Source organism: Ctenocephalides felis, unplaced genomic scaffold, assembly GCF_003426905.1.
Source record: "Ctenocephalides felis isolate EL2017-DRISC unplaced genomic scaffold, ASM342690v1 CF-g0.4_SCAFFOLD_00845, whole genome shotgun sequence".
Taxonomy (NCBI): domain Eukaryota; kingdom Metazoa; phylum Arthropoda; class Insecta; order Siphonaptera; family Pulicidae; genus Ctenocephalides; species Ctenocephalides felis.
Genome location: NW_020536999.1, coordinates 83,818,427 through 83,842,024, shown reverse-complemented (window position 1 = coordinate 83,842,024; position 23,598 = coordinate 83,818,427). Strand labels below are relative to the sequence as shown.

At 30.1% G+C, this 23,598-nt stretch overlaps 3 protein-coding genes across 3 annotated transcripts; all 3 read left to right on the top strand.

The window, feature by feature from the left end:
* Window positions 1-742: 742 nt before the first annotated feature.
* On the top strand, window positions 743-1,900 carry LOC113391125 (zinc finger protein 708-like). Its single transcript, XM_026627089.1, has 2 exons — window positions 743-1,407; window positions 1,537-1,900. Exons 1-2 carry the CDS (start codon window positions 743-745, stop codon window positions 1,898-1,900), a joined length of 1,029 nt encoding a protein of 342 aa, XP_026482874.1.
* A 6,222-nt stretch (window positions 1,901-8,122) lies between these two features.
* Window positions 8,123-9,526, top strand: LOC113391124 (zinc finger protein 708-like). Its single transcript, XM_026627088.1, has one exon. The coding sequence runs from the start codon at window positions 8,123-8,125 to the stop codon at window positions 9,524-9,526; it is 1,404 nt and encodes a 467-aa protein (XP_026482873.1).
* A 13,539-nt stretch (window positions 9,527-23,065) lies between these two features.
* Window positions 23,066-23,386, top strand: LOC113391122 (zinc finger protein 570-like). The gene has a single exon (XM_026627087.1). It carries the CDS (start codon window positions 23,066-23,068, stop codon window positions 23,384-23,386), a length of 321 nt encoding a protein of 106 aa, XP_026482872.1.
* The last annotated feature ends 212 nt before the right edge of the window (window positions 23,387-23,598 follow it).

Below are 23,598 nucleotides of genomic sequence, written 5' to 3'. Positions count from 1 at the left end.
GGTGTGTACTAACGACAGTGCTAACAATGGCGAAGTTAGTACATTAGCAAACATAATATGATTGCAATACCAAAATTTAGTTTACTAAATTTACGATTACTAAAATTCATTAATTTTCATTTCAAATTTTGCGCCATTACTTTGAATGCCAAAAGTAGCGCCATCACGTCGAGCGGAGGACCCTTTAAGTATTCCTTAAACGCTAACAATGGCGAAGTTAGCTGAAGTCGAAATGTCAATTGTCAATGAGTTTTATGGACTTTATATTAAAGTTAAACAAAACGAAATAATAGATTTATATTAAAGCATATTTGTTGTTGATTGCAAAGCATATAAATCGAAAGCTTTCTAAATTTTATAAATCACTGTTTGTTTGTTTACAAAAAACGAAAAACGCCGAAAATGTCTGAAGAAACAATTCAAACCCAACAATTAAAATTGAGCCAAAGGAATATCCTCCAGTTTAACAAGAACTTGATGATAACGATATTACTCCAGAAACATTTTTAGAAAATGAGGTAATATATTTACATCAATCATTATCAGAAAAAATAAAACAAGAAACAATTGATGATCAAGATGAAACAAGTTTCGACGAGGGATCTTATATGGAAAACGAAGGAATATCAACAGCGATTTTTAGATCTGAAGTCACTATAGATGAAGAAGTAAAGAAAGAAACAATTGATGATCCAGATGAATCACGTTTTGATGAATATTCTTATACGGAAAATGAAGAAATATGTCTACAGCAATTTTAAAATCTGAAGTAACAATTGACGAAGAAGTTAAGCATGAACCGATTGATGAGCATATTGCAGACACTAGTGAGGACAAAATAAATTTATATAACAAACCTTACATATGTAATGACGACGTCAGTGAGTCAAGTGATAATATAAATAAATGCAATAAGTCATTTAAAGAAGTTTTAGGAAAACGTAAAACTACCCTAAACTTGAAACAACCCTTGAAATGTAAAGTTTGCAATAAATATTTTTCAACAACTAGCACCTTACATCAACATAAAATGATTCATACAGTAGAACGTCCTTACAAATGTGAAACCTGTAATAAAGCATTTATAAGAAATCGTGAATTAATTCGACATAAAAGGATTCATACAGGAGAACGTCCTTACAAATGCGAAATATGTAATAAAGCATTTTCAACAAGTGATTATTTAAGTTTACATAAAAAATATCATGCGGGAGAACGTCATTACAAATGTGAAATATGTAATAAAGCATTTATAACAAATGGTAATTTAAGTCAACATAAAAGGATTCATACGAAAGAACGTCCTTACAAATGCGAAATATGTAATAAAGCATTTTCAACAAGTGATTATTTAAGTTTACATAAAAAATATCATGCGGGGAGAACGTCCTTACAAATGCGAAATATGTAATAAAGCATTTATACGAAATGGTAATTTAAGTCGACATAAAAAGATTCATACGAAAGAACGTCATTTCAAATGTGAAATATGTAATAAAGCATTTATAACAAACGGTGAATTATTGGACATAAAAGGCTTCATACAGGAGAACGACCTTACAAAGGCGGAATATGTAATAAAGCATTCATAGCAAAAGAAACATTAAACCAGCATGAAATGATCCACACTGGAACCCGTCCTCATAAGTGTGCTTTATGCAATAAATCATTCACAAGAAAAGAAACATTAAACCAGCATTTAATGATTCATACTGGAGAACGACCTTACAAATGCGAAATATGTAATAAAGCATTCATAGCAAAACAAATATTAAACCGACATCTAAAGATTCATACTGGAGAACGACCACATAAATGCAAGATATGCAATAAAGCATTCAGTTTAAAACGATATTTAAAACAACATGAAATTGTCCACACGAGAGAAAGCAATCATTGATGAGCCACATGCAAAAAAACATTTGCAACTACACCAACCAATTAAACCAACATAAAACTGTTAATACTGTAGAACATCCTTATAAATGTGAAATATGTAATAAAACATTAAAATCCAAACATGGATTAAAATGCCATTCAAAACAAAACAATCATGAAAACTGATAAAAGTATATCGATAAAATAATCTGACAGACAAATTTATAATCGAGGATTAAATTTTCATAATTTTAAACACAGTAAGACATTATAGTTATAGTTAGCATTCTCATCAGTATAGAACAGTTTGGTAAATATTGCTTATAAAATATCTTTAAAAATATTTGTGGTCACTAATAAAATATAATATTTAATGATTTATTGCTCACCAATTATTGTTCACCGCCAGAAGTTATTACAAGAATATACAGTGTCATTATTTAAATCAAATTGTTTTTCATTTAATTATGTATATATGTATATGAATAACATAAAATTAAAACTTGTTGTAAAAAAGGGCTTGAACAATATTGTTATTATTGGTCACTTATTAACTTCCGGAGAGTTGGTTATAGTAATCGTCCAAAAATCATAATAAAAGTTTTGATTTGTATCATATGTTTACATTTCAAAGGTTTCTTAATAGTTGTGTGTGTGAATGTATATTTGGGTACAGTTTTTCTTCTACAATTTCTGGAGCACGGATATATGATTGAAAGATGTTACTTGGAAATAGGAATTTGTATTATTTTATTTTCAATGAAAGCGAAAATTTTATTTTATCCTAATTTCATTTTAATGGCAAAACTCACGTTTTATTGCGTTGAATATTGTCAGGTTTTGTTCTGAGGCTATGGGCCCTGATAAATACAGTAGAACCTCGATTAACCGGACTAATTGTTGTCGATAGGCATCCGGATAATCGAATGTGTAAAGAATAATGCTGTGTATTCATTGAAAATAAAAAATACATACATAGATATCAATGAAAAAAATGTTTATTAAGAAATTGAAACTTCCTTATGTGTGTACATATATATTTCCTTAGATTACATTACATACATATACTAAACTGCAGCATTAATCATGTAAAAATTCGAATTGTAGGTATGTAAATACATATAAATTAGTCGTGGTTGGTAGTCCGGATAATCAATATTTTCATGTTGATTTTAAATATGAATTCTTGTGTTTATATTTTTGTTATTTACTTTTACTTTACCATGATAAAAGCTTCACAATACTCAATGTCAAAACAGATGAAACAAAAGCGCATTTATTCGGAGATAACTCCCCATGCAATCTATAAATCATTTTCACATTTAAAATTTGGCCAAATATTCCATTATTTGGCCATAATACCTGACACAATAGTCTAATTGGCATAAAACAAAACCGAGTTGAAATTTCAAGTATTAAATACAAACAAATTTAAGAAGCTGAAGATCAATACTTTTCACGTTAACATATACTTATTATTTTGTAATTAACATGATGTTGCTGCATCGCAATAAGTTACAGCTGTATTATCATCTAAAAAGCTAACAGATAAATATGTTTAATTGTGTATAGTTTAAGCGTTTTTCAGGAGGTAAATATCGAAAAAAGCTCTTGCTCATGTCAACCGAGTCGACATTAACATCTGGCTGGATACCTGGCTTAAGATTTTCAAATAAATTAGCAGTAAACAATGTACACATAAGTCTGTTTTTACACGGTAGATTGGTTCCAGAAGAAGCCGTGTAAAAAAAGACATAATAAGTGCATATACAAAAATGGGTGATTTGTTCCTAATCTCTAAAACCTATTAAAATTAGTGAAAAACAAGAATTTTTAAGAACAAGAATTCATGTTTATTTTAGTTAGTGCTATTCACATTTGCTTTGACCAGTAAAAATTGTTTGTACGCGCTAAAGGGGATTTCACTTAAATCTTTAAGCTAGTGTTCGCAAACTATCGATACTGTCGATGGTTTCAGACTTATTTTTCTTTCATAAATACTTTTTTGTGATATGAACATACTTCGCAAAAATTAATTTGACAAAAAAATGTAAGTACATAAGATTTCAAATCGTGCTAAATGGAATAAAATCGTGTAAAAAATTAAAAATATTCAATTTTCAAACCGTGTTATTTCAAAACCGTGTACAAAAAGACTGTGTAAAAACAGACTTAGGTGTACATACTTTCTTTTAGCTGTTTTTTTTTTGAAAAATGCAATTTTAATCTTTCGGTGTTTTTAAGAGCCTTAAAACTTGTATCGATATTTTTTATTACTTTCCTTTACATGAAAAACATGTAGACCTTCTCTAAATTTGCAAAAGTAGCATAATGCAGAAAAAATATCCTCGGCATGTTAGATAAAAACAATACTTGAATCTCTATCAAAATAATTTATTATGTTAAACAACACCCAAAGAAATGTCGTTCTCACAATTACACTTATTATGCAATCGTGTTTGAACAACTTCATGTAATTGAAATGACCATACATTTTACATTTTATGGCTATACTGTCTCATTTTTTGAGCAGCTGTAGTATCTGTCTTGATATAAAATATTTTCTATTTTAATAACTTCAAAGATGTATACAATTACAAAATACTTCAATAAACTTACTTTTCTCTTCCGGATATACGTTTCATTTATTTTATTATTTTCATTATAATTATTTACGGGGGACAGGATATAAAATATTCTTCTGATTCGGGCATTTTTTATTAACTTCCCGAAGGAGAAGTTATGTTTTTATCAAAAAATCCGATTCGCTAATTTTATGTTTTCTCGACCTTTCAAGCCATTCTGAATCGAATGAGAACAAATTTGAAAAAGTATGTGTGTGTGGTGTGTGATGTGCATCAACAGATTTTTTGCCGTAAATCGCCGTTTTCTCCAAAACGGCTGGATCGATTTCAAAAATTTAAAAGCCATTTAATGTATCTCGATGAGGACTATCGTTTGTCAGTTTTGTGCGACGATCGGCCGAGACGTTTCTTTATAAAAACAGAAAAGTGAAAAAAAAATTCCACGTTTTAGCCCGCAATTATGAATCGATTATGAAAATTCGAAAACCGTTCGAAAGATATTGGTTGGGAATCGTGTTGATTAGTTTTAGGTGAAAATCTATACCGAGCCGTTTTCTTGTAACTGTGAAAAAAAAAATTGAAGCCGATTTTTATGGAACTTTTTTTAGCGATATATATCATGGTCTTATAGAACTTACTGTAATATTACAGCCTTACAACAAGTAGTTTAATTTAAAAATTTATCATAGTTTGAGAAAATGAGAAATGAAATTATAAAAATTATTGATCCTTGAATATTTGCTTTTAGAAAATACTACGTGTTAATGTGTTCGTTCGTTCTCAATTAGGTATAATAAATCCACTCGAAATACTTTTAATCATTGATAAATTAATTTATTTCTTATTGATTAAGTCGATTATTTACACATATCGGGAAGTTCATGTAACTTGCCTCAAGGCTAAATACAATACGCTTTACGTTGACGTATGCTGTACGCGTACAATGACACGACGACCAATCACAATCGACATGTATAAAAATGGTCTCATTAAGAGTGAATGAACAGGTCGGTCGCGTCGCGTAACCACTTCCGTTGCATTTTCACAGATTTACTCCCTAGGCGCTGCTTAAGAGTTGTTCTTAATGAGAGTTAAGAATGACAGACGATGTAATGAACTAACACAATAATGCATTATTCACTAAATTTCACTAAATATTTATATTAATAAGTAGAAAAAAGAGTAGAAGTTATTCCAGTAGATTAGATGTGATATCTATTATATTATAAACCGGCAGTGTATTTGTTGATTTATATTTTGATTTGATTGTATATTTATTATAGTATAATATTATCTAGTATATTTTTTTTATTATTATATTAATACATAACATAATATGATTGCAATGCAAAATTTAGTTTCAAATATCCGATTATTAAAATTCATTAATTTGAATGCCAAAAGCAGCGCCTTCACGTCGAGCGGAGGACCTTTTAAAGTATTCCTTCTGAACGTAAAAATCAGGCGAGAGAAACGTCTATTGTAGGCATAATGGCCTCCACTAATAGCCTCCACTCATAGACCTTATACAATTTCATGGACTGCTAATCCCATAGACCTTATACAATTTCATGGACTGCTAGTCCCCATACATTTCTCAAGTAAAAAAGTGTCAAAAGATGTTCTATGGTATGAGGGCATACGAGGGTAATTTCGCGGCCGAGATATGTCAAACTCGATCGCTTAAACGTCAAATGAAAGTCCGTGTGTTCGAAATTGTTGGGTAAATATTATATAATATACAATTTAGGTTGAACTAATGAATGTAATGAACTATTTATTTATTTATTTATTTTAGGTATACAAAGTGTTCAAGGGAAATTGGAAAAAAAATTAAAAAAATATTTTACATATTATAAAATTCACTGAAAATAAGAACAGTTGGCTAGAGCTATTATGGGAAATTAGAAATCAATAATGAAATATTTGTTTAAATGTAATATATTTATTATTGATGTTTAAAAAGCACAATTTTCGTGTGAAAGTGGCGTACATGTTTATCAAGTTTGCTTTTTTATGTTCTTCATGGTGCATTCTATTTGTTAAGTACATTTTACCACAGACCAAACACATTTTAGAAGACATTTTACTTATTATTAGATTAAGTCTGCTACTAACAATTTTAAAACGCGTATTTTTATCCTCTTTTAGGCAAAAAACACGAGCGATCAAACATCTCGTGAACCCAAGTAACTGTAAAATTTAAGCGATCTAGAGCATTCGACTAATCTCGGTAAAGCTCGTGTTCGTATTTAGGTGCGCGTCCACACCTAACGAACGAACACGAACGAACATGTCGAACAAGAAAATACAAAGAAGAACGAACAGGAACACGAACGAACGCGAAAAATTCCAAACGAACTTGAACAAGCGCATAAAAGCAGTGAGCGCTTGAATTTTCGTTGTTCGTAGATGTTCCGTGAAACGTCAGTTTTATTATTGATATGGATGTAAGCTTTAATCATGCGGCATTTTCACTGGTTTTTGTGTGATTTTTGTTCGTGTATATTTTGTAAATATACTGTAAATAAATTATTCAATTAATTTCACTCAGTTTTTGTATTTAATTTTTATATTTTGAGTCATTTTCTTTCCTTAGCATTCATATTCGGAGCTAGCTGAACATTCCAGGCTTGAGCTAACTATACTCAATTTTCAAACTCTCATCCTCAACATATATTTTGAATGTCTGTGTATGATAACAAGTTTAATATTTACTTGTGAAGACTGCCATTTCTTCTTTACTGCAGCTTCTGACATCCCAAACGTTTTGCCTACACTTTCCCAAGCATCGTTTTTTTTCTAATAATTTTATAAAAAGGGTCTTTAGTCTCCCATATTTATAGGAAACTTTTCTATTTTATTTATGAATGATAAAATTACGTCATTTGACCATTCCATAATTTATTCAAAATTTTCAAACTGTACACAATAATTAAAAGTAAATATTATTAAAATTTTCAAACTGTACACAATAATTAATAGTAAATATTATTAAATTATTAAAATTATTATTAAATTATTAAAACATTATTATTAAATTATTAAAACAAAAATGTTCGTTTGCGTTCGTTGAGACGTCCACACGGCAAGAGAGAGTTCCGAATCCTGGAGCTTGCACTTTGGTTTTCGCGCAGTGCTGCCAACATGATGAGCCAAAGATAATGTTTATCTTCAAGTTGAGAAGCGATGTGGGTTGCCAGGTCGCTACAGGTCTATGCCTCCACTATAAATTCTAACAATGGCGAAGTTAGCTGAAATCGAAATGTCAATTGTCAATGAGTTTTATGGACTTTATATTAAAGTTAAACAAAACGAAATAATAGATTTATATTAAAACTATTATTTAATTATTCAAAATTTTTTATTGATGAAAAGCATTTAAATCGAAAGCTTTCTAAACTTTTTATAAATCACTGTTTTTTTGTTTACAAAAAACGAAAAACGCCGAAAATGTCTGAAGAAACAATTTCAAACCCAACAATTAAAATTGAGCCAAAGGAATATCCTCCAGTTAAACAAGAACTTGATGAGAACGATATTACTCCAGAAACATTTTAGAAAATGAGGTAATTTATTTACATCAATCATTATCCGAAAAAATAAAACAAGAAACAATTGATGATCAAGATGAAACAAATTCCGACGAGGGATCTTATATGGAAAACGAAGGAATATATCAACAGCGATTTTTAGATTCTGAAGTCACTATAGATGAAGAAGTAAAGAAAGAAACAATTGATGATCCAAATGAATCACGTTTTGATGAGTATTCTTATATGGAAAACGAAGAAATATGTCTACAGCAATTTTTAAAATCTGAAGTAACAATTGACGAAGAAGTAAAGCATGAACCGATTGATGAGCATGTTGCAGACGCTAGTAAAAACAAAAACAATATCAGAGAGTCAAGTGATTTAGCAGATAATACAAGTGAATGCAATAAATCAGTTAAAAAAGTTGTAGGAAAATGTAAAACTTGCAATAAAAATTTCCCAACAATTATCACCTTACGTCAACATAAAATGATTCATACAAGAGAACGTCCTTACAAATGTGAAACATGTAATAAAGCATTTACAACAAATGATAATTTAAGTCAACATAAAAAGATTCATATGGAAGAACGTCATTACAAATGTGAACTATGTAATAAAGCATTTAAAACAAATAGTAATTTAAGTCAACACAAAAAATTTCATACAAGAGAACGCCTATACGAATGTGAAATATGTAATAAAGAATTTATAACAAATGGTACATTAATTCGACATAAAAGGATTCATACAGGAGAACGTCCTTACAAATGTGAAATATGTAATAAAGCATTTATAACAAATGGTGAATTAATTGGACATAAAAGGATTCATACAGGAGAACGACCTTACAAATGCGGAATATGTAATAAAGCATTCATAGCAAAAGAAACATTAAACCAGCATGAAATGATCCACACTGGAACCCGTCCTCATAAGTGTGCTTTATGCAATAAATCATTCACAAGAAAAGAAACATTAAACCAGCATGAAATGATCCACACTGGAACCCGTCCTCATAAGTGTGCTTTATGCAATAAATCATTCACAAGAAAAGAAACATTAAACCAGCATTTAATGATTCATACTGGAGAACGACCTTACAAATGTGAAATATGTAATAAAGCATTCATAGAAAAAGAAACATTAAAGCGACATTTAATGATTCATACTGGAGAACGACCACATAAATGCAAAATATGCAATAAAGCATTCAAATTAAAACGAGATTTAAAACTACATGAATTTGTTCATACTAAAGAAAGCAATCATAAATGTGCAGTATGTAAAAAAACATTTGCAAAAAAACAAGATTTAAGTCTGCATGAAATGATCCACACTGGTGAGCTTCCTCATAAGTGTGCGTTATGCAATAAATCATTCACAAGAAAAAATACATTAAACCGACATCTATTGATTCATACTGGAGAACGGCCACATAAATGCGAGATATGCAATAAAGCATTCAAATTAAAACAAAGTTTAAAACGACATGAATTAATCCACACGAGAGGAAGCAATCATTGATGAACCACATGCAATAGAACATTCGCAGCTTCGCAATCATTAAACCAACATAAAACTGTTCATATTGTAGAAGAATATATAATAGAGGATTAAATTTTCATAATTTTAAACACAGTAAGACATTATAGTTATAATTAGCAGTCATTCTCATCAGTGTAGAACAGTTTGCTAAATACTGCTTGTAAGTATCTTTGAAAATATTTGTGGTGACTTATAAAATATATTAACGATTTATTGCTCTCCAAATATTGTTTACTGCCAGAAGTTATTACAAGAATATACAGGGTCATTATTTAAATCAAATTGTTTTTTATTTAATTATGTATATATGTATATGAATAACATAAAAATGAAAACTTGTTATAAAAAAGAGCTTGATTAATATTTGTTATTATTAGTCTCTTATTAACTTTTTCTAGAGTAGGTTATAGTTATCATCCAAAAATCGATAATAAAAATTTTTGATTTATATCATACATTTACTTTTCAAAGGTTTCTGAACATTTTGTCATACGTTAGAAAAACTGGTTGTAATATATTGGAAACAGAAATTTGTATTAATTTATTTTTAATGAAAGGAAAACCTTTAGTTTGGAAAAAAACAGTTGAATATTTCATTCAAATAGCAAAACTCACGCTTTATTGTGTTGAGTACAGTATAGATTGTCCAAACAAGTTAGAGAGTCAGAGAGTAACATCAAAGTAACAAGATGTTACCTCAGACTAGTCCTGTGATAGAATAAGCAGAGATTCTGTCTGTCTGTAAATTTGTAACAAGAAAGAAGAATAAACTGTAAAATTACTCAAGTTGGACTTTTTATTCAACCAGTGTGCTAGAACAATCATCTTTCAGCTAATACCTAAATTGAAGTTCTCATGGATCCGAAGAGACAATACTATACCAGTAATTCAAATTAACATGTACTGCTCGACCCAAGGCACCAGGTTAAAATAGGAGTTGGAAACATTTTACCAATTGGGACAATGGATCTACCAGTGGTCACATCATTAACTTCCCATAGGGTAAGTTATTGTAATCGTCCAAAAATCGAAATTGAAAATTTTTGCATTTCTCGACGTTTTGAAGGTTTCTGAACATTTTGACATACCTCAGAAAAAATGGATGTGCGTGTGTTTTGTGTGTCCGCATTTTTTCGTTCACATTTTCGGGCGCACGGATCAACCGATTTGAATGGTTCAAAAAACATTCGATTCCTATTGATAGGGAGATATGCTGATTAGTTTTTGGCAAGGGCAGGTCTAGCAGTTACGGAGATAAAGAGCAAAGAGTGCAGAAAATAGAAATCGAGTTTTTGAGAGAACGGAGCATCTGATTTGAACGATCTAAAACATTCAATTAGTAATGATTGGGAGAAGTGGTTATTAGTTTTTGGCAAAGGCAGGCCCAGCCATTACAAAAATACAGAGCTAAATGTGCAAAAAATGGCAGTTTTTGAGAGAACTAAGCGTACGATTTAAATTATTCAAAAAACTTTCTGCTTGTTTTAACAAAATAATTGATTTTGGAAAAAAAACTATATCAGATTTTTTTTTGTATATCGAAAATAATTCAGATTTTATTTTTAATTCGGACTAAAGTTCTAATATACTTTAAACAAATAATTTCAACTTTGCAATTCAGTTTATATAATTCTTATAAATATTAGACAATGTTACAATATTTATAATAATCTATTTGAAAACATTTAATATTCCTCGAACATTTCGTTACGGTACGGGAAGTTCCAGCAATTTGCCTTAAGGCACGATGCCATACACCCCACTAGTTGTTCTATTGGTAATATACGAGGCAGACGACAGAACTAGAACCTACTCCTATACCACAATGAAATTCATTTCAATGTACTTTTATCATCATTTTCATGTTGATTTGAAATATGAATAATTGTGTTTACTTTTTTGTTATTGTGTATTTAATCCATTCCACTCGGATGCCGCCGAGAAATTAATTAATTAATTTCATATCAATTACCATGTGCTAACTTAAGTTACTGTGTCTTATTTTTATACAAACAGTCATGTTATTTACAAAGGATTCAACGCTTACAATATTTATATTTATTCATTTATTTATATGTTTTAACACTCCATCTGCTTTTATTATAAATATTTCATTTTAACTTCCCGTAGTAAATTTTTGCATGTCTTCAAGTTTTAGAAGTTTCTGAACATGTTGGCATACCTTAGAAAAAATGGTTGTATGTATGTGTGTATATTCAAAAAGCAGTCGATTCTTATTGATAGTGAGACGTTGCTGATTAGTTTTTGGTGTGCTGATTAGTTTTTAGCAAAAGTCGGGCCAGCCGTTAAGGAGATAAAAAGAAAAAAGTGCAGAAAATAGAAATCGAGTTTTTGAGAGAACGGAGCATTCGATTTGAATGATCCAAAAAATATTCAATTCGTAATGATATGGAGGAGTAGTGATTAGTTGTTGGTAAAGGTAGGTTCAGGCGTTTCGGAGATACCGAGCTAAATGTGCAAATATTGCAGTTTTTGAGAAAACTAAGCATCCGAATCATTCAAAAAACATTCTGCTTGTGAAGAAGTGAAGAAACGATTAGTTTAGAAAAGCAAAAAAAAATTTCCCAAAATTTTAATGAAAAAAAATTAACTTCCCGTAGAGTAAATTATGGTAATGGTCCAAAAATTGAAAATAAAAATTTTTGAATATCTTCACGTTTTAGAGGTTTCTGAACATTTTGGCATATCCCAATTCTGCAATTGGGAGCAGTCTGCAGTCTGCAATTGTTCGTACATGTTTTCGGGCGCACGGATCAACCGATTTGAATGGTTCACATAACATTCGATTCCTATCGATAGAGAGATGTGCTGATTAGTTTTGGGCAAAGACAGATCCAGCCGTTACGGAGGTACTAAGCAAAGAGTGCAGAAAATAGGAATCGAGTTTTTGAGAGAACGTCGTAGTTTCCGATTTGAATGATCCAAAAAACATTCTGCTTGTGTTGGCAATCCAATTGTTTTGGGGATTTTTTGTTATTTTAATTTTTTTTCACATTTTTTTTTTGTATATCCAAAATAATCCAGATTTTAATTTTAATCCTGATTAAAGTTCTGATCATTTATGCTTATTTATCTATGGTTCTGATGCTTTGGCATACTTATAAATCAACAGAAAGTTTTAATTTTATAGAAAAGTGACTTTAGTTGAGTGTGAAAGTAAGAAAATGAGATAGAGCGAGCGAGAAATACAGATAAAACCAAAGAGAAAAATAAGAGACAGCGAGATAGATAAAATAGAGTGCGATAAAGATAGTGAGGGATAGAAAAAAAAATAGAGAGATATGTTGAGAGATGAGAGAGATAGGGCGGGAAAGAGGTAGTAAGGGATAAAGAGAGATAGAGTATAATAAACATAGAAAATTAATGTTAGATATTATGAGAGATAGAGACTGAATAAAAAATAAAGACATATATAGTGAGAGATTAAGAAAGATATAGAGAATAGTGAGAGAAAGGGATAGAATGACATTTAGAAAGATATAGTAAGGAATAAAAATATCTCTTAAGAGATAGTCACATAATCTGTAGATAGGAATTAAATAATTAATTTATATAATTTTTATAAATATTATACAATGTTACAGTATTTTTAATAATCTATTTGAAAACATTAAATATTCCTCGATCATTTTGTTAAGGTACGGGAAGTTCTAGCAATTTACCTTAAGGCACGATGCCATACATCACTAGTTTTCATTTTTTTTAAATATCAAAAATGATTCGGAATTTGATTTTAATTCAAGCTAAAATTCTAAATCTCTTATATATATGTACTTATATATAATTCCTAAAAATATGAGATAAGTTCCTTCATTCTGTTCAAATTTAAATGTTTTCATCAAAAAATTCGATTCGCTAATTTTATGTTTTCTCGACGTTTTAAGCCATTCTGAATCGAATGAAACCAAATTTGGAAAAAGTATGTATGTATGTGTGTGTGTGAACAGATTTTTTGCCGTAAATCGACGTTTTCTCCGAAACGGCTGGACCGATTTCAAAAATTTAAAAGCCATTCCATGTATCTCGACAAGGATTAGCGTTTATCAATTTTGCGCGATGATCAGCAAAGCCATTTCTTTGTAAATCGCAGAAAAGTGAAAACTTTTTCGTCCACGTTTTAGCTCGCAATTCTGAATAGTAAAAAAAAAAATTTCGACGATTTTCATGATTTTTTTTGACGGTAAATACCATAGTCTTCTAGATCATACTAAAATATTACAGCCCTACGACAAGTCGTTTAATTTTAAAAATTCGTCAAAATTTGTCATTAGTATCGTTTTTTTGGCGTTTGTCAAAATTAGACCTGCCATCGACGTTTGCTCAGAAACGACTGAACCGATTTCAGAAATTTAAAAGCCATTTGATGTATCTCGATGCGGATTTTCGTTTCTCAGTTTTGTGCGACGATCAGCCGAGCCGTTTCTTTGTAATGTGGAAAAAGTGTTGAACTTTTTGTTCACATTTAAGCTCATTCCACCGAATCGATTTTAAACAATCAAAAACTGTTCGAAAGATATTAGTTGGGAATGATACTGATTAGTTTTAGGTGAAAATCTACCGAGCCGTTTTCTTGTAATTAACTGTTGATTATATTTTATAATATACTTAATTAACTATATAGCAATGTGGTTTAAATTGTATTTTGACATGAAGTTTGTCAAAATGAAGTTTGGGGACAAACGGTTTAGAATAACTTGAAACATCTACAAAACTCAAAATTAGCAAACCGTATTTCTTGGGGGGGAACATATACTTTATACGAGTACATTTTAATATTGTCTAGGACGTTAATAGAAAAGTTAATAAACACCGTCACCGTAGACCGTCACTGTTGACAGTTTCAAGTCTACTAACATAAGAGTGCCAACATCAAGAAAACATAATTTATCTAAATCAAATAGATGCATCAAGATAGCTAATCTTCCGCTTATTCGCTCCGAGCGTGACTGCAGCGCCCATGCAGCGCCGTAATAAATATGAACTGATTGTGGCTATCAGTGTGTGTTTTTCATGGGTTTTACATGTTTGTTAAAGAAAAAAGATATTAAATAATTGTTATAAATAATAATAAACAAGATACAGTAATAATGTGAACGCTGAATGTTTATTGAAATTATTAAATTTACTTCAACGTACTTAAAACATAGTTAAGTATAATCATTAATTAAATAAAGAAATGCAGTAAATAATTTTAAGGTTAAGTGCCTCAAAGCTTATGTCATAAACTCGGAATAGTTCTTAATAAAAACAATATAATAATATGATAATAATGATAAATAATATTTTATCAATAGAATAAGTAAATAGTAAATTAATTTATTCAATTTTTTGGTCAAACTAAAGACTTAGACATTATTATAAAGACATAATTTAGACATTATTATAAAGACAAGACCCATCAAATAAAATTGCAGGAAAAAAACTACATTAACTTTTCGAAATTAACTTATTGAAGAAAATATTGTTGACAAGTAGGTAGGACTCAATACCTCGACCGATTCACTGCAAATGCTTGGGAACCCACGGTGATCCATCAACACTACAAATATATATTTCGCATTATTTCAGCATTGTATTAATTAAACTGTTTGCAAAATAAACATTTTTTCGCTATGTGATAACTTTTATTTTTCTTTTAATCATAAAATTACAATTATTATATAATAAAATGTAATTAATATATAAATAATAGTTATACATAATCAATATACAATATATAAATATGTATTTTTCATTATTTCAGGCTTGTATTAATTACATTCTTTTACAAAACATTTTTTTAGTAAGCATTAAATTTTGATAATACAACAATTTATTGACTTATAATTTTTCTTTTTGCTAAACATAACAATTTTACAACTATTCATAATACTCCAAATTGTATTTTTATAACAATAAGGTTATGATACTTACTTTATTCTTCTAACCGCTGCGATCCACTTTTCCCGTTGATTTTCTTTCCACTTAGCTGTACAAAATGTATAGAATTTGCAGTCACTTTTTCTGCTGGTATTTCTACAACCCACTACACAACAGATATGGTGGCTCATTTTTAATTATCTTATTTAAATTTGAAATAAATAAATATTTTATGTGTTTTTGTTTAAAATTTTGTTTATAATAGCCCCTTCTAGTGCTTCAAGTTAGCCACTACGAACGCTTCGGTCGATTTGACTTCCCCTTCCATGCCTTCGCACATAGCCAATTTGAGATATGCGTTTCCAAGGAGACAAGTATTAATAAATAATATTGTTGCCCAAAAATTTGTCTATATACGTGAGTGATAAAATTTCACTATAACAAAATATTAAATTATTGATAAATATTGTGAGTGATATCTCTAAGAGTTTGTGAAATGTCTAAAGAGACTCCAATTACGATTTTAACAAACTTTTGCGTGGCCAGCAAACTGCCATTGCCTGAATTCACCTTGATTCATGACGGAGCGGGCACCAGGAACCCCATTTTCAAATTTGAAACGCGTCTGACATTGAAGGATACTAAAATAACAGTAGTTGGAAAAGGAACTAGAAAGCAACGAGCTAAACATAATTCCGCAAGATTAGTAATCGAGAAGCTATCGGAAATGAATTTAAGTCACCCAAAAAAATTGGAGGTGAAGGACACCGTTGAGGTTAGTCCACCCACCAGTGCTAATTCGGCAGCAGTGGGACTGTTAGCTGAGTTTTGTGATAAAAAGGATTTACCAAGACCTAAATATAGTTTGGTCAAAGATAGAATTCCAGCTCATGCCAAAATGTTTACTATGCAATGTTCAGTGGTGGATTTTAAAGAAACTGCAACTGCTCCTTCCAAAAATGATGCCAAGCAGTTATCATCCGAGAAAATGTTAGATATGTTAGAAGCTTTGGAGCTTGACAATGTTAATAAGTATATTGATGAGGAACCAATCAATGAAGCAAAGGGTCCTTTTGACAAATGTGGCGAGGAAAATTGTAAACTTGCTATGATGATTTTGAATGATAAGTTTGCAGGAGAAGAAGCAAAATTTAATTTAGCTATGAATGCATTAAATCTAGATTATGAGATTACGGAACTGCCAGCAATAAATAATAACATCATCTACTTATTATCAATATGTGAAATGGAGCCCAGAATAATAGTGCGGGGCGATACTTTGCTAGAATTGTACAAAAAAACAAATGATTGTTTGAGCGCATTTTTGAAGTGATTGTATATTTGTATATATATATATATATATATATATATATACATATATAATAATTTTCTTACCATTATTATATAAATATAATATTGCTGAATTATTATAGTGTTTTTTTTAATGAGTTTTTCTTGAGTTTTTATATGATATTCTGAAAATAGGTTAAGTTTATGCCTAATTAAAAAAATCTTGTATATAATTATAATGTATATATATATATATATATATATATATATATATATAATATATAAATATAGGGTGTTTTGTAGTGTTCCACACCTTGACGAAACTGGGTGACAGTATTGACTTTAACTGTCTTGGAAAAAATTAGAACTAGTGGTGCATGGCATCGTGCCTTAAGGCAAATTGCTGAAACTTTCCATACTGTATCTTTACAAGTAATTTGTTCAATTTTTCTTAAAAAGATATTTTTTTGGAATTCTTTTATAATTTTTCTTAAAAAAATTGTCTTTTTTTTTAATTTTTGGAGAATTTGTATATTCTTTAAAATATTCGATTTTTTTTTTAAATTTGTGGGGCGCATGGCATCGTGCTTTAAGGCAAATTGCTGGAACATTCCGTACCAAACATTATTTTTTTTTTAAAAGATTAACATTTTTGAAAAAAAATTACTCTGAAAAAATTAGAGAAACTATAAATTTTTGACAAAAATTTACTTTTTTTGAAAAAAAAGACTTTTTGAAGAAAAATTTATTTTGAAATATTTTGGAAACTGCTTTAACTGCATAGAGACGAAATATCCAAGCGCGTAAGCGACGCATCGCCGTCTAACGGATAAACATTGGTATGGAACCCATAGGAATGTAAACAAAATTTATACTTATTGTTAAAATCTCTATAAAATATCTGATAATTTGATGTTCATATGTCTAATGATCATTTTTGACCGCCAAATGGCATTTTTTAACTTCCCGAAGGAGAAGTTTATGTTTTCATCAAAAAATCCGATTCGCTAATTTTATGTTTTCTCGACGTTTCAAGCCATTCTGAATCGAATGAGACCAAATTTGGAAAAAGTATGTGTGTGTGTGTGTGTGAACAGATTTTTTGCCGTAAATCGACGATTTCTCCAAAACGGATGAACCGATTTCAAAAATTTAAAAGCCATTCGATGTATCTCGATTAGGACTAGCGTTTATCAATTTTGCGCGACGGTTAGCCAAGCCGTTTCTTTGTAAATAGCAGAAAAGTGAAAATTTTTTTGTCCACGTTTTAGCCCGCAGTTCTGAATCGATCTTGAAAATTCAAAAACCGTTTGAAAGATATTGATTGGGAATGGTGCTGATTAGTTTTTGGTAAAGATCGGCCGGGCCGTTTTCTTGTAATAAAGTGTTAAAAAAAATTTTTTCGACGATTTTTATTATTATTTTTTTGACGGTAGATACTATAGTCTACTAGATCATACTAAAATATTACGGCCCTACGACAACTGGTTTAGCTTTGAAAATTTGTCAAAGTTTGCAAAAATTGGTATCGTTTTTTTGGCATTTATCAAAATTAGGCCTTTCATCGACGTTTTCTCAAAAACGTCTGCACCGATTTCAGAAATTTAAAAGCCAATTGATGTATTTCGATGAGGACTATCGTTTGTCAGTTTTGTGCAACGATCTGCCAAGCCGTTTTTTTGTAATTTGAGAAAAAGTGTTAAACCTTTCGTTCACATTTAAGCTCATCCTACCGAACCGATTTTAAAAAATCAAAAACTGTTCGAAAGATATTAGTTCGGAATGATACTGATTAGGTTTAGGTGAAAATCTACCGAGCCGTTTTCTTGTAATGAACTGTTGAAAAAAATTTAAGCCGATTTTCATGGAACCTTTTTTGGCGATATGGGTCATTCTTTTACAAACCGGACACTAATTAACCTTGACATTTTAGAATTGTCTGAAAATTTGTTTACAGATACTATTCATAAAATCATTTGACACGTATTTCAGGATTTTGCTGAAAAAAAATTTTTGACGTAAATATTTACGATTGAAATATGGATTTTTTGCTCAATTTCTATGAACATCATCTGCGGTAAATTAATTATCTCCGGATGTGCTGATCCGATCAGTATTATTTTTTTTTATTACACTCATATTGAAGTGAACTTTGTAATGATTAAACATTTTTTTTTTGTTTTTGAAATTTTCTTAACAATAACAACCCTTAAATATTTACAAAGGTTTTACTCGGCCTTTACCCGAATTGAATCGATCCAAAATAAAACATATAATTTCTTTTTTTCTCTGCAACAAAATTCTTTTTACAATTTGTTGGAGGTTTTGTTACATCGAAAGATATTAAATATTTTCAAGCGCGAGCCGCGCTTTTCACGTCGTGGACCTCAAAGACTTGTACTCATTTGTCACTTTCGAATGATGTTAAAAAATTTCTAACTTTACTTGTTTTTGAGATATTGGCAGTGGATCTTTTTACCCACGAACTTTTAAGCTCCGCTCTCCCCTAATGTTTTTTTTCGACTATATGTTCATTTTTCGCCAGAAGCAAAATTATAAAATATTTTTCAACCGAAAAACAATAAGATTGTCATTCGAAAGTGACAAATGAGTACAAGTCTTTGAGGTCCACGACGTGAAAAGCGCGGCTCGCGCTTGAAAATATTTAATATCTTTCGATGTAACAAAACCTCCAACAAATTGTAAAAAGAATTTTGTTGCAGAGAAAAAAAGAAAATATATGTTTTTTTTTGGATCGATTCAATTCGGGTAAAGGCCGAGTAAAACCTTTGTAAATATTTAAGGGTTGTTATTGTTAAGAAAATTTCAAAAACAAAAAAAAAATGTTTAATCATTACAAAGTTCACTTCAATATGAGTGTAATAAAAAAAAATAATACTGATCGGATCAGCACATCCGGAGATAATTAATTTACCGCAGATGATGTTCATAGAAATTGAGCAAAAAATCCATATTTCAATCGTAAATGTTTACGTCAAAAATTTTTTTTCAGCAAAATCCTGAAATACGTGTCAAATGATTTTATGAATAGTATCTGTAAACAAATTTTCAGACAATTCTAAAATGTCAAGGTTAAAAAGTGTCCGGTTTGTAAAAAAATGACCCATATACGAGTACATCATGGTCTTATAGAACTTACTGAAATATTACGGCCTTACAACAAGTAGTTTAATTTTAAAAAATCATCAAAGTTTGAGAAAATGAGTAGTTTTTTTGACGTTAGCTAAAATTAAAATTAGACGATTTACTTTGTATAACAATATTGTACTTGGTCTTAATAAACATACTAAACCATTAAAATCCTACCGAAACTGGTTTAAATATAATAATTGTTGATTTTTAAAAACTTGCTTTTTGAAAATACTCCTAGTAAACGTGTTCGTTCGTTTTCAATTATGTGTAATAAATCCACTCATAAATCAATTTATTTTTTATTGATTAAGTCGATTATTTACACATATCGGGAAGTTCATGTAACTTGCTTAATTCAAGGCTAAATACCAAACGAACTAGTTTTCTACTTTTTTTACTAGATCTCCGAAACCGCTAGGCCTGCCTTCATGAAAATTTGATCAGTTTTTGAATTATTCAAATCCTTAAAAACTGAGTTACCGTTTTTGGCACTTTTTGCCCCATATCTTCGGAACGGCTAGACCTGCTTTTGCCAAAAACTAATCAGCACCTTATCAATACGAATCGAATGTTTTTTGAATTATTCAAATCGCTTCATCCGTGTTCCCGAAATCGTCGATTGTATCCGAACACACACACATACACGCACATACACACACACGCGCATACATCCATTTTTTCTAAGGTATGCCAAAATGTTCAGAAGGTTTTGAAACGTAAAGATATATAAAAATTTTCATTTTCGATTTTTTGCGTTTACTATAACTTGCCCTACGGGAAGTTCATTATGAAATATTTCGAAAATTTGATTTTTTTTTTTGAAAGTTTTCAATATTACGAAATTTCCGGTAAATTCATTTTTTTCACACCGTCTAAACAAGAAAAATATTTTTTGAATTAATCTAATCGGATGATCCGTTCTCTCAAAAACCGACAGACAATTTTTACACCCTTTGTGTTTCATTCCTCCGAAACGGCTAGACGTGCCTTTTGCAAAAACGCCTCGCGATCGAGTACAAACCAAATGTTTTCGCTCGTCTCCCTATCAATACGAATCAAACGTTTTTTGAATTACTGAAATCGGTTGATCCGCGTTCCAAAATTGACGCAAATTTGTATCCGCACACACACACACATACATTCATTTTTTAAGGTTTGCCAAAATTTTCAGAAGCGTCAAAGGTTAAAAATCTTTTTTTATACCGAAAATAATTTGGATTTTAATTTTAATTTTAGCTAAAATTCTAAAGCTTACTAATATACTTGAGATAAATAATTTTAACTTTGCAATTCTGTTTATATACTTCTTAGAAATATGAGATAAGATCCTTAATTCTAACACCGCTTGGTTAAGTTTTGTTTATTCACTTTTCATGTAAACTTATATAAACGTCATCGTCTTTTATAAGCTCTTATATTTCGTCTATAAAATAAAAATAATTAAAGTTACAGTATTTATAATAATCTATTTGATTTTTTTTAATATTTTTGAAATATCTCATTACGGTACGGGAAGTTCCAGTAATTTACCATATATCCCTAATTAACTTTCCGTAGGGCATGTTATAGTAAAGGGCCAAAAATCGAAAATGAAAATTTTTGCCTATCTTCACGTTTTAGATGTTTCTGAACATTTTGGCATACCTCAGAAAAATTCGATATGTGTGTGTGGAGACAATTTTTGACGACGATTTCGGGCGTACGATTTATCCGATTTGAATGGTTCAAAAAGCATTCGATTCCCATTGATGAGGTGACGTGCTGATTAGTTTTTGACGAAGACGGGTCAGCGTCTTCGGAGATATGGAGCAAAAAGTGCTAAAAATGACAGTTTTTATAAGAACGGATCAACCGATATGAATGATTTAAAAGAACATTTGATTTGTAATAATGCGGAGAAGTGTTGATAAGATTTTGGCAAAGGCAGGTCCAGCCGTTTCGGAGATATAGAGCTATATCAGCAAAAAATGGCAGTTTTGAGAGAACTAAGCATCCGATTTGAATTTTTAAAAAAAAAACTGCTTGTGTTGACGAAACGAGTTTTTTTTATTACAATTTTTTAACTTCCCGAAAATCGAAAATTAAAATTTTTACATATCTTTACGTTTTGAACTTTCTAAACATTTTGGCATACCTCAGAAAAAATGGATGTGTGTGTGTGCTTTATTTTCAAAAAATTTTTTTCCAATATTTTTTTTCATAAAAACTTTTTTTTGTATATTGAAAATAATTCAGATTTTAATTTTAATTCTGGGTAAAGTTCTAAAGCTCACTTATATACTTTAAATAAATAGTTTTAACTTTGTAATTCACCTTATAAAACTCTTATAAATATTAGACAGTGCTACAGTATTAATAATAATCTATTCGAAAACATTTAATATTCCTCGGACATTTCATTACGGTACGGAAAGTTCCAGCAATTTGCCTTAAGGCACGATGCCATACACCATAGATAAAAAAAGAGTATACACCACTAGCCATATACACCGCCACATAGTTTTAAAATGATTATAATTTGAACCAAATCCATCTTTTTTATTGAAATTATATAATCCATGACTTTAAATTTTGCCGCCGTCATATTTAAAATTTGCAATTGAAATATTTTCAATGTTGTCCAACCTTTACCATTAAAATTGAGGTTATAATTAAATAGAAATGTCAAAGTGTTTAATGAAATTGTGTTTTATATGCGAAAATAAAATAACAACAAAGTGTTAGCGTTAGTATTATTGTATTTTAAACAAAACAAATAATTATTAATAAAATATTTACTGTACATGAAAAACGTATATAGTAAATTTTAAACTTTCCAGTTTATGTGCAAGAACCATCCAAAGACGAAAATGTCTGAAGGAACAAACTCAAACCCAACAATTAAAATTGAAACCAATCGAATATCCTCAAGATAAACAAGAATTTGATTGTTGTCTACGAGTCAAACAAAAATTAGATGATTATATAATATCAGAAGAATGTCCGGAAACGAAAAAGAAATGTCTCTACAGCGATTTTTAAAATCTGAGGTAAAAATGAGGAAGATATAGAGCAGGAGGAGAATGAAAATGAAAATCAAGATGAAAAACCTTACATATGTAAGGAAGAAATCCTTGGAAAACTTGAATTGAAACAACCCATGTCTTGAAACACAATGAAACATTCACGACAAAACAATCATTAAACCCAGATAAAATGACTCACACTGTAGACCGCCCTCATAAGTGCGAAATATGCAATAAAAGATTTTTAAAGCTATGTTATTTAAAAAGACATTTATCAGTGCATACGGTAAACACCACATGTGAGACATGTGGCAAAACATTTAGATCAAGATTCACATTAATGCAACATGCTAGAGTTCATACCGGAGAACGTCCTTACGGTTGTAGATTTTGCAATAAAGCATTTGCTACAACACAAGGATTAAACTACCATGAATTGACCCATTCTGGAGAACGTGATTATAATTGTGATATATGCAATAAAACATTTAAAAAACAAAACGAGCACTAATATCTCATGCAATTGTACATACTGAAGAACGTTCTTATACTTGTGGAATATGCAGTAAAGCATTCAAAAGAAAAAAATTATTAAAATATCATGAAATGCTGCATATCGGAGAATGTCCTTATAAGTGTGATGTAGGCAATAAAGCATTTGTAACAAAACAACGATTGGACACACATAAAATAATTCACACTGGAGAACTGCCGTATAAATGT